Genomic DNA, 12850 nt, shown 5'->3' with positions numbered 1-12850 from the left:
CTCAGTGCTTTCCCCGCTGACGCTTCCCTTGTGGCGGGGAACCCCGGCGGCAGGCAGCGCCCCGGCCGCCGGGGTGGAGGGGCAGGAGGAGGCAGAGCGGGAACTTCTCTCTCTCCCTCCCTCTGGTGCGGGGCGCCTTGGGCCGCTTCCCTCTGCCCCCGTGTCCCTCTCCCTGCCTCTGGGCACGCCGCCGCCTCCTCCTCCTCCTCCTCCTCCTTCCCCCCCAACGTCGCCTGGTGAATAATTCAGCCGTGATTTGTGCTGGCCCCCGCGCTGTCTTGCCCCTGCCGTGGCCGGGGGTTCCGCAGGGGTCTGGCAGCCTCTCGCCTGGCTGGGCAGGGGGGAGGACGAGCACACGCGGGATAAAGTTTCCCAAGGAAACAAGGGTGGCAGGGGCAAGCCACTTTCCGTGATGGCAAAGCCGGAGGATAAAGACCCCGGGAGGCCGTGGTCCCCTGCAGTCCGTTCTCCTGCTGTGTCGGACCTACTCCCATGCGAGGGGTTTGTTCGCCTGGGTTGGTGCAATCGGCGCTAACCTCCCCGGGCGCCAGGGAGCCGCGAGAGCCGGCTGCCTGGGAGGAGCCGCTCTTGGCAGCCCGAGCAGAGCTGTGCCGCAAGCCCCGGGGAGGCTGTAGTCCCTCCCCGCGGCGCTGGGCTCCCTCCTCTGCCTCCCTGGAGGTGGGCCCTGGTGCCCAGGCCGCGGCGTGGGTGTGGGCGCTTCACCCCTGGCAGGGAGTTGTCAGGGTGGAGGTGAGAGGGCTGGTCACGCAGGCACCCGCTCCCTGGGTTAGCAGGTGCAGGCGGCGTGTCCGGGTGGCTTGGGCTGCGCAGGAGGGCTGAAGGCACCCAACATGACTAGTCCTGGCACGAAGGGGTCGTGGCTCTCGCAGCCGATGGTGAAGAACGTGCTGGTGTATCGCAACGGGGACCCTTTCTTCCCGGGGCGCCGTATTGTCATCAATGAGAAGAAAGTGTCCAACTTCGAGGTATTTCTGAAAGAGGTTACAGGCAGGGTGAAGGCACCCTTCGGAGCTGTGCGTAACATCTATACCCCCCGGGGTGGGCATCGTGTCCGGCAGCTGGAGGAGCTTCAGAGTGGAGAGCAATATGTGGCTGGTGGCAGGGAAGCCTTCAAAAAACTCAAGTGAGTGGCTGAAAAGTAACGTAAGATTTATATGGAACTTGAATATCGGCGTTTGAGGTTTGGCACTACGGCAATACTTCAGAGGACACCCCACCCCACCCCTTTTATTAGGCATTGCACAAAGAGGACATAAAGGCTATGACCCAAAGCAAAAAGAAAGGTGCTTTTAACAGATAAAACTGCAAAAGAGCTTTAGAGGCTGAGCCACAGAAATGCTGCTGTTACCATCAGTTATACAGTGCCATCTTCTTGACATGACAGTAGAAAAGGAGAAACAGCCTTTTAACCCAAAGGACATGCAGGAGTGGCATGTTGTGATGTGTGTGCTTAACTGAGGGGCGAGTGTCAGTATTCATGTTCAGTGGTTGCAGGGAGAAAGCTGTAGAAAGGTGGAGTGTTGACAGTCCTGCTGTGAAGTCGATGAGCCTGGGCATTTAATTCCTGTGCTTTCTTTCTTGCTTATTTTTAAAGAGTCTAAAATATTCTACCCAGCTATCCACCTCTCCGTCACTTCTGTTAATTTTGGGTAGGTATATAGCCTTTTAGGACTAGAATAGCTGAGTCCTCCTTTTATGTAAAATATGACTGTTTACTTTCTTTTCCCTGCCTAGACACTAAGAATTAAGCTGACAGTTTCTCTCTTTCCTAGTGAGACTCGGAAAATATTGTACAGGAGGTCTGGGATTTTAGGTGTGTTTCCCAAGTGCCTCTGCATTTGATCAATAATGGTTCTTAATTCTGGTGGTGAATTTCATGGTCTCAGTTTCCTAATTATATTTTTGTTCAGTCTTTGTAGGCATTTTTTCTACAGTTTAATTAAAAAAAATTAAACTGTTGGGAATTTGTATGCTAAACTGCCACCTTTACAGGACCTCACTCATCTTGGCTGTGTAGAGTTGAGGACACTACATTTTTTGAGAGAGCTCATTATGTTTCAGGATGAAACTCTCAGTGTAATGAACAGAATCTCTATCAGCACTCTTAGAGTTTGTGTCACTGCTTCTGAAGATTTATTGAAGCTTCTTGTGCTTCAGCAGCAAAGTTAAAGATGTATGACAGGCTAAATATAAGCACCTTTCCCTCTGTACTGTCTTCCATGTTAAATACAGTGCTCAGCTCTCAAGAAAGATCTACTGTATCTTTTTGGTTTTAAATCCTGTGATTCTCTGCATGACTTAAAGTTGTCAGCACATCATGTTTCACCTCCCCAGATATGTTTACGTTCAATAGACAGGCTAAAAGTAAGTGTTGGGCATTAGCATGCACTGTATAGAGAAGGTGGGCACTCTGGATTTATTTTGGGTGGGGGAAAAAAAGTGTTTCTTTTTGTCATTTCATGTTTTATGGTCAGAGTTTTATGGTGAGAGCTTTTCAGACTTTTATGGTGGCAACAGACAACAAGATACCTAAGTATTTAAGGTCAATGAAGAGAACACTTTAAGAAAAGCTAGCCTAGAGGACTCAGTAAAAGCAGGATGGTTTTTATATATCCCTTCATAGTATGCCAGTCCTCTGCTGACAGGATGACTTAAGATCTTTTCCATTTCTGCATTCCGAGTTGGAGTTCTTCGCTATTAGTATTTATTTATATAGTGCTGTAAATGTTGGCATTATTTAAGGCGGGCTGAAGGGCTTAATGTTGATCTTGTTCTTAACTGGATTGTAGATAGAATGATAATTAGGGAGGCATCTTAGCCAGAGAGGTCAGAGAGGAGGGGTTAATTGAAAGGGACAGTTTTCTGGAAGGAATTGAAGGGATTAAAGAAAAGAGCATACATTTGCATATTTGTCACAGGCAAAGATAAAGCAGTTGCAGCTGTGGGAGACCAAAGCATCTGCCCTAAAAGATCTGAGTCTGGTCTGATAGCAGCAAGAAACTTGTACTTTTTATTACAATTTTTTTTTGCAGTGATGCATGTTGGACACATTCATTGCTATGATAGACTATGCAGGGCTGAATTTTGAAATGGAAGCTTGGGGCATTGACGTGTGGGAGCGTGATGTAAAGGAGTGTATCCAAGGAGAAGCAGAAAGTGTCATCACTCCACTTCAAGCAGTGCATTAGTTTCTTCTCAGATGTCTTATACTGAGAACTGAATCTTTTTCTTCCCTGCCTGCAGGGAGTTCTAGACTAAACTGTCCTCACCTTTGGCATGTGAACCTCTGTCACTCCAAGCCCTGAATCTTAACATCTTCAGATAGATACTTCTGAGGGTATATCGTCAATACAAACTGCTGATATGTTTCATTTTTTAAAACAAAAATAAAGTAACCAGCATTTAAAAATTATGTTTTTAGAAAAATATGTAGAAATTTTTTTTAAAGGAAGAATTTTCAGCCAATGTTGGGAATTTCCATAAAATATATCAAGTTTCCCGGTTTGTTTTGTCTTTTACGGGTGTGCTAAGTGAGTACAAGCTTTTTTTGGTGTATATGCTGTGAAGGTGTCTTGGTATATTGTAGTTGTTGCAGTTGTGAGTGAGAATGCACTTTCAGGCCTGCCCCCCTGTGGACTTCTTCCCTGACTCTCAGCTTCCTGAAAGAAAACTCTCTACATTGGAGCTGGTTCCAATTTTTTGCAGAGTGCTATTCTACCCTCCTCCTTCCTTTGCCCATTTACTTGTACCTGTGCTTATTAATTAATGGCAGATTGTCCTCTTTCCAGCAGTGTCTCTTTAAACAACAATGTAGTTTCATCACTGGCTTGGATAGTCATTGGGTGCAAGTATTTCTGCTTTCTTAGCAGTGGAAATACTTTTGTAAAGTTTTTGGTCTGGGATTTTTTTGGGTGTCCTTATCCCAAGAAAAGCCTTTGGCCCTATTTAGACCTTTTCTGACTTTTAGATCCCTGAAATTTGATAACTGAATGCCCTGACCTCTCCATAGTGAATTTAAGTCTTTGACTCTGTATTTGCTTTTCTTTGTCACTTCTTTTAGTTCTCCTCAAAGTAATTTACAGATGCCTAGAAAACAAGAACCGCAGTCCAGCAACTGTGGTTGTAAGCTATTGGAACTGTTCTGTCTGAGGCATTTATTTCTTTTCAGTGATGTAGGCTTTAAGACTTCTTTTTTTTTTTTTTGGTCTCAGGAGAACTTGTTCCTTTGTACATGGAGAAGCTTGCAACAGTTGTTTTTGTTTGTTTTTACACATGAGGCGTGGACACTTTTGTTTTTAATCATTGTCCTACATTGCTACATTTACCTTTTCCAAAGCATTGGCATGCACTTTCAAGTATTGCCTGGAAGTCTTGCTGTGTCTTACTGAAGCCTTGAAATCCTTGTGACCATTCTGTGGTACCTTGATAAACAATTGGCATTCCTTTGAAGAATGAATGATGCTTTTAGGTTTTTTTTTTCTTTTTTTTTCCTTCCCTTTCTTGCTTCTACACCTTCATTCTCATGAATTCTCAACTTTGGCCAGGCAGAAAAATTTCCTCTGGCAAAACAAATCTTATCCCCGTCATTAACTACAAAGCATGGTGTTACTGGAGGGCTGCAAATGTGTTGTGGGCTTAGCTCTTTTGGTGAGCTTGCACTGATGCTTGCCATCAGGTGTAACTGATATTCTCAGATAGGGTCTTCTAGTCTTAAAAGCCTGCTACAGCACTTGTGGTTTCCCACTGAAAGTAGGAATAGGGAGAATCTGGAACAAATGCTGAATCCCTAATGTTGGATTAGATGCTTCCAGTGTAGAACAGATGCCCCAGCCCATTTTGTTCTCATGTTTAGCTCTTGGCAGAAGGTGCCAAAAGGTGCTGCTGTAGTAAGTTATAACTGCCCACAAAGGTGTCTCTTCTTACAGCACTGAGACCTAGAAACATCTTGCAGTACCAGCAGCTACTGAGAGCTGCATTCATGAGAAGAACCACTCTTCTGGCTCTCAGAGCGCTGACAAGGGAAAGGAGTTAGAGTAGTCCAGGTACCCGGACAGTTGCCTGTTTGCCAGTCTGTGGGTTACTCATGCTTGAAGGCTTATTGAATTCCCTTTCTTTGGGAAGGCAACATACAGCTAATCCCTCACTGTGTGTTTTAACTAATAGTTTTGTGTTAATGCAATGTTCTTTTGGGAATATGTACTCTGATGAAGAGCAGTGTTGTTCAAATAGATGTATTTTGTTTTCTTGTCCAGCTGAGGTTTGTGTTTTGTCTCTTCACAAGATAACTGTGAAGATGCTATTGGTCCATCACAACCACAAGAAACCAGGATATACAGTGTTCAGATGTGTCCACATCCTGTTGAAACACAAGTGGTGTAGATCCTTTTAAACTTTATCTGATGCCCTGGATTAAATTTGGGAGTGGAGGAGAGCTTTAAATCTATCAGGGGCTTACTGTGAGAAGCTAAGAGGCAAGGTGGTGACTTTGAAAACTCTGGCAAGTTGATATTGTGCTGAGATTTATTGATCCACCTCACAGTAATATGTGAGCTTCTTTCTGACAAGGGGGATATTGATGGTCTGTTCTAATCACCAGTGACTTGAAGGTGCATGGTTGGTTCTCCCCTGTGTTTTGTACCAGCCCAAAGGGCTAGCTTGGAGATTTATATTAACACTGCTTCATTAAAATATTGAATTAGTTCTTTTTTATGTTATTTTGAGGTATGATAAATTTTGAAAGCTTTACTTATGAGAAAAATGTAGTAATATATGTATTGTGTAAGTTAGATGCTTCTGTAAATAATCAACAATGTTTTCTTCCCACAGCTATTTGGACATCGGAGAAACAAAGAAAAAACCTGCCGAAGTCAATAACGAGGTAGGATGCCTGAAATATTTAGGAACTAAACCTGCAGCTTATGTTAGTGATATGCCTCCATTTGCACCTGATTTTTGAATATGTATTTATTATATTTAATAATAACAAAATTATCTAGAATTCTGAACATATTATTTCCATGATTATTACTCTGATTTTTCTGAGCATAATGTACTGATTGTCTTCGACTCAGCTTGCTGAATTGCCCCATCCAGTTAAAAACTTTCAGTAAAGAAAATCTCATGTTCTCATCATTGGATCTGGTCATAAACCTAAGGGAACTTTTTTTTATGCAGAAAAAGATGGTGGGAATGAGACTTTTGGGAGTTTCTTTAAAAATTGGTATTTTCTCTGGAGAAGGGACATTTTTGCTTGAACAAATCACACTTAGTTGAAATGTTTGCCCAGTCACTGCCGGTGTCAGCTGTAAACTTCTAACTAGATCTTGACTGTAATTCTCCAAAGTTACCTGTTTCTCTTGAACAGTGCCTCACCATCGCCTGAGGAGATAACTGCAGGCTTCAAAAGACATTGTGTGTGTAGTTTTGTGAGACACATGACTTTCCATTATTTATACTGTTTTATTCTGAATGGAGATAGCAGTGATTTCCAACAAACATTCAAATTACAGCTTCTGCCTGACAATAAGCATCAGCTCACTGTTGTTTCAATTTCTTTTGCATTGTCCCCTTATGCCAGGTTTCCAGCAATTTAATGTTTTGTGTAGCAGGTGTTTCCAGACAGTAGGACACCTTGTACTAAAAGACCCCCAAAAGTGAGGCCTTAGTGCGCTAATGACATTTGCTGGGATACTTGGACACTTCTTCTTCAGAGGCTATGAAACACAACACCTGCATTTCATAAATGATCATGACTTTGTAATCCTTTTTCATTCAAATGGACACAATCAACAGGAAAATCAAATTAAAGTCAGAGATTTGATTTACTACTACAAGTGCCATATAAATTTACTCTAAACTGGATTTTTTTCTGGTTTTTTTTTATGCAATGGAGCAGAACATTCTAGAGATAGTTTTGTGTTTTTGTGTAGCCTTTGATGCCTCCCTGTGTTTGGGTCTTTTTTACAAAGGAAAGAACAATTTCAAAAAATAGGAAAAATTAATTAAACACTGATGCAGCATCAGGGTTATACTGTGTTGCAGACATGTATATAAAACTGAGAAATACCTTCATGTATCCACTAGCTAAGCTTTCCTATGACTCCTATTTATAAATACCATTTTTGACCTCCAGCATTTTCTTATCCCAGTTTTGAGTTTCCTCTGATCAAACTTTGTGAATCTTGCCAAAACGAGTTACTTGTGGTGTTGCAAGATGCATGGGCAGAGAATCGAGTAATTAATCTCACTTCTAATTGTGATTTAGCTAAGAGATTATAATTTTGGGGGAGGTAAAATGTTTGTACAATAGCAGTATTGCACTTACCTGAATCTTCAACACATAAAACATAGTTCTGAACCAAAATAAACCACCTTTGGATGTACAATCATTCTTTACTCTTTTTTTCTGACCACCTGAATGTGTGGATAGCATCATATTTTATGCTAAAAAAGTGTCTGGGTGAAAAAGAGAAGGATTCTTACATATCCAGGATGCGAAAAAGAGAACTTAAGGAAATTGCTTCTAATTGTCTCTGAAAAGGCGGTGGTTTGCATTCACTGTTATGTGTGACTCCCATTAATAGTGTGCAGTGTGACTAATTTGATGTGCCCTTTGCTGAGAAGGTGGTTGTCTTCATGGAAGACTCTTAACCAAATCTCCCAATACTGCCAGTTACCAGAACAACCATAGGCTTGCTACTTTAAGGCTAGTTTTAAGGCTCGTGATTTTGCTGTAAATCCTTAGAAGATTCTCAATATGATAGAAATTCTGTGCAGTTGGAGAAGTAGTTGTAGAAGTTGTGGGTTTTTCACTTACAGTTGCATATTTGGTAAGAGAAGCTTCTGTTATTTCTTCTGGCATCAGTGCTTACTGTATATTAACACTTTCAGCCATCTCTCAGTGTTTTGAAGTAAACCAATATAAACCATCCATTATCTCAGCTTGCTTTCTTCCTATTTGACTTATGTTTGCAGTCTCCATGGCTTCTGTGGAGAGTTTAACTCCTAATGCTGAGTTTAACTTTATGTGATTGATTTATTTGAGGAGTCATAAAAATGAGATGAAACCTAGTAATAGTCTACGGATTTTTGTCTGGGCTTATGAATAACACAATTGTTTTCATGCCCTAATCATTTAGTCCTAGGAATGAACTTTCAAGGGGCTAGTAACAGAAATTTCAATGCATAAATATATTTGTTAAAACGATTTGAGGAAGCAAGTTCTGGTTTTACTTTTTTTCAAGTATTCACTTAGAAATCAAAAACCTATATGTGTTTTAGTATCAGGAGGGCGGCAGTATTGCTATGTTTTTATTCTCTTTGATTCTTCTGGATTTGCATCAGCAAACAAAATAAATCATGCTTTTCCATGGAGCCTTCTCGCAGTCTTTGATGCTAGCCCACAAAGATGTTTTGCTTTCATAAGGCATTATTTTAAATTGAATTTCAGAAATAAAATCCTCCCTGTTTGTTTCATTAGAAGAAGAAAAAGAAATCAGTGCATGTGTGAATGACAACATTGCTAAAGAAAGAAATTTATGGCTCAGTCCTGCAAGCACAGCAAGTGTAGGTTGTGAATTGTTTCAAAGACTTCAGTAGGAAGAATACCATGGAGTTATGCATGTACAGAGAAATTTGTGGATCAGGTCTGAGTTTCTAGTGTGCTGATGGGCTGGGGTGGGGGCAGAAGGAAATAAATTAATAAAATTATTTGGTTTTTTTTTTATTTGGCTCACTGCAGCTTTGTGGGCTCCTCCCAGATCAAGGACCAGTGTGCTAGGTATTGAATAAAAAGCTGACTGATGGCCTCACGGACAATTCCAGGCTAACTTCAGGGTGCGTTTACAAACTGATCTTTGCCAGGGTAATTCTTGCTCTCTTTGCGCTGGTGCTGAAGTATTAACCTCCATTAGCTCCACCTCTGTTTTCTTTCTTTTCTTCCCTTTCTTTCCTTCTTCTCCCCCCCAGCCCCCAAATGTTTTTAGAACACGATATAATTTGTCAGGGCTCCCACATCAGCGCTCTGGATGCCAGCCCATTCTCTTGACCTCAGTAGTGCTGCTGTTAGTTAGAGCCTGGAGAGAGCAAAGACTGTTCTTCAAGCATGCTCCTGGGGGATTGCCTTCCAATTTTCTCACCTGGCTGCTGGTCTTGCTCTGGCTGTGGCCTCGAGGGTGAGCTGTTACAGCAATAAATGGCCTTGGGCCACAGGACTCCTGAGTGCTGAATGTGCACCCAGAATTAATGCAGGACTTTTTCTTGCCTACAGGAGGAGATGGTCTTGGAGCTATTAGATCTGGCTTGCCCTAGACCAAGTTTTGGAAGCACATTGATGCTAGCCCGGTGGTGATGACAGTTTTACTGTACCTGCATAATTCCATTTATCAAGGATCTGAAAACTTGAACAAGGTAGCACAGAAACAGTATTTGAGAAATTAAATTTCAGTGATTAAGGGTATAATCATGCTTAGGTACAAGGGTATCAATTCTGGTTGTATGAAGCACACTTAATTTGGCATTTCCTACCTGACGAGTGTTTCCCGGTGCAGGTTTTTCTCCAGTAAAACAATTACAAGTATCTACTTCTGGTTCTGGTTAGTGAGGAGGGAGGCAAAAGGAAGAAAATCTTATGCGGCAGCTGTACATTTGGTATTTGTATGCAGCTGTAGGTTTTCCTTTGTGTAAGTTAAGATGCCAAGTGTTTGACATTTGCTTTTGGGAGTACTTTAGTGTTATGCTTTGAAGGCAGCGTCTCAATTACTTTAAATTTGCATAAAACTAGAAAAAGTGTGTCAAACTAGAATTAAACCAGAAAAAAATCATGCTCAAGATACAGTGTAAATATGGTGACCTACATTCAGAAACAAGAATAGATGGAAAGTATAAAGCATTAATATCTTACTAAACTCTATTCTTACTTTTTTCATGGAGTGACAAGACAGAATAAGTAGTCCATCAGAAACAGATTTCTCTGCTTCACTGAAATCTGTGAATCCGGTTTTGTAAGGAAGGTGTTCCAGGCTGCAGAAGTGGAGGGGGAAGGGGTTGGAAATTAAGGAAAATTCTCCATCTCATGTGTTCTGGGAACTCAACTAATGAAATCCTTTACTGTCCATTCCTGTAAGTTGCTGAGATTTAACATTTGGGAACAGGTTCTGTCCCTGACAAGAGCAATATTATTTCTCTCTGCTTGCCCTTTTTCAATATTATCTGGAGCTTCTCAAATACCACGATCCTGTTGGCCTTTTAAGGTGCACCTTGCCTTGCCTGACATGTTTGGATCTAACAAGGGTTTACAGCTAGTAAACACCTGTGTTCTCTGTGCATCCTCTACAACTGGCAACAGGAGCTCTGGAGAAGGTTTCATCAAAAAGGTCTTAATGTAGATGTGCTGTTACTACACAGCAATGAACCAATTATGTAATGCTGTGTAATTCATTAAACACTATCCATCTATTTAATGTGAGAAATGGAACATGCCAATAGATGTGCTTGTCTGTAACATTGGTTGGGATAGTTCAGGAGGACACAGTTTTTTTTCTGTCTAAACAGCTGGGTTTATAGATGAGGGTCTATACCATCAAATACCTTGTTACAGTATCAGTAGCCGATTTCACCACAGGCAGTCTTTGCTGAAAGATGGATGAGGTAGAAAGAGTGTATTGCATGTACCCTGTCAGTAGTGTCAGCATCCAGAAGCACATAAGCAGAGCAATGCAAGAAAGCTTGTACTTCTTTTTTTTTTTTTTCTAGTGTATCAACTGCATATAGCAATTTAATTTCTAGGGCTTTTCTTTTAAAAATAAGCTTTGTTTTAAAAATAGTTGAAGTATGACGGTGATAACAATGCTCTTAAAAGCATGCAAAATAATTGTATTCTTGGTCTGTGAGTCCCAACGGTCAGAGTTGGGTCTTTTAAAAAAATATTATTTTAAAAGCCCTTAGTCATTCTACTACTGATATATATCAGGTTTCAAGGTGGTCTTCAATGAAATCTTCTCGTTACCACAGAATGATAGAGGTAGGAAGGGACCTCGGGAGATCATCTCATCCAACCCCCTGCTTGAGCAGGCACACCTAGAGCAGGGGGCACAGGAATGTGTCCAGGCAGGTTTTGAATGTCTCCAGGGAAGGAGACTCCACAGCCTCCATGGGCAGCCTGAGCCACTGCTCTGTCACCCTCACAGGAAAGAAGTTTCTTCTCATTTTTAGGTGGAACTTCCTGTGTTCCAACTTGTGCCCATTGCCCCTTGTCCTGTTGTTGTGCACCACTGAAAAGAGTCCGGTCCCATCCTCCTGACACCCATCCTTCAGATATTTATAAGCACTGATAAGATCCCTCCTCAGTCTTCTCCAGGCTGAACAAACCCAGACCTCTCAGCCTTTCCTCATACGGGAGATGCTCCAGTCCCCTGATCATCTTCATAGGTCTCTGCTGAACTCTCTCCAGTAGTTCCCTGTCTTTCTTGAACTGGGGAGCCCAGAACTGGATGCAGTACTCCAGGTGTGGCCTCACTAGGCCAGAGTAGAGGGGGAGGATAACCTCCCTCAACCTGCTGGCCACACTCCTTTTAATGTTCCCAGGATACCGTTGGCCTTCTTGGCCAGAAGGGTCCATTGCTGGCTCATGATCAGCCTGCTGTCCACCAACACTCCCAGGTCCTTCTCAGCAGAGCTGCTCTCCAGCAGGTCAGACCCCAACATGTGCTGGTGCATGGGGTTGTTCCTCCCCAGGTGCAGAACCTTACGCTGCTCATGTTGAATTTCATGAGGTTCCCCTCAGCCCAGCCCTCCAGCCTGTCCAGGTCTCGTTGGATGGCAGCACAGACTTCCGGCATATCAGCCACTCCTCCCAGCTGGGTATCATCAGCAAACTTGCTGAGAGTACAGTCTGTCCAGGTCATTGATGAATATGTTGAACAGGGCTGGACCCTGCACAGACCCCTGGGGAACACCACTAGTTACAGGCCTCCAACCAGACTCTGCGCTGTTGATCATGACCCTCTGAGCTCTGCTGTTCAGCCAGTTCTCAATCCATGTCACTGTCCTCTCATCTAACCCACACTTCCTAAGCTTACCTGTGAGGATGCTATGGGAGACAGTGTCAAAAGCCTTGCTAAAGTCAAGGTAAACAACATCCACTGCTGTCCCTTCATCTACCCAGCCAGTCACGCCATCACAGAAGGCTATCAGGTGGTCAAGCTTGATCTTCCTTATTAGTTATTAATTATTAGTTCATTATCAGTTAGTATTTCTGATATCAATGATAGACTTCTTTAATCCAGTGTCTAGTTTCTTAAAATCTAGTCTAATGCCTCCAAACAACTGAAATAAATGGGACAAATGCTCAGCTGATAGAAAATAGGTATTTTTATTGATCCATCTACCCCAGATATGGACTTGAATTTCAAGCTCTGTTCTTCTGGGTGAAGTTTTGTGTAAAGACCAGTGTCAGTACAGGATGGTGAATGAGGGAGAGCCACTCTGGTATCTTATTGCAAGATGATATAATTTATGATAGAAGCAAAGTGCATGAAAATTATACTGAACGTGTATTAAATGTTTTAAGCAGGAGGAGTTCCAGTAGTGTCACTTGAAGTGATGTCTGTAGTTCAATGGTCATTGACTTCAGTAAACTTTAAGCCATGCCCAGAGCCAGGAAGCAGATGGGTTGCTGTTGGTTTTGCAGAAATACCAATGGTAGTTGTGATACTTTAACAGTCACCGCATTTCAAAGGTAGTTAGAGGCCTTGATACCGTTTTTGCTTTTGCAAATCTTCCTTACACTGTTGGACATATGCATGTGATGAAGGGAATAGTTCAAGAGAAA

General features: G+C 42.4%; 1 protein-coding gene across 1 annotated transcript in view; it reads left to right on the top strand.

Annotated features, from left to right (window-relative positions):
• The first annotated feature begins 11 nt into the window (after positions 1-11).
• Positions 12-12850, top strand: part of DCDC2 (doublecortin domain containing 2) — a 73608-nt gene continuing 60769 nt past the window's right edge. Inside the window, exons 1-2 of the mRNA XM_064443708.1 lie at positions 12-1144; positions 5848-5899. Of these exons, the coding sequence (XP_064299778.1) occupies positions 852-1144; positions 5848-5899 (345 nt within the window). The 5' untranslated portion in view covers positions 12-851. The remainder of the gene's footprint in view (positions 1145-5847; positions 5900-12850) is intronic.

This window comes from Phalacrocorax carbo, chromosome 2, assembly GCF_963921805.1.
Source record: "Phalacrocorax carbo chromosome 2, bPhaCar2.1, whole genome shotgun sequence".
In the NCBI taxonomy this organism is placed as follows: domain Eukaryota; kingdom Metazoa; phylum Chordata; class Aves; order Suliformes; family Phalacrocoracidae; genus Phalacrocorax; species Phalacrocorax carbo.
The sequence above is the reverse complement of the archived record's forward strand: the minus strand, read 5'-3'. Positions and strand labels throughout refer to the sequence as shown.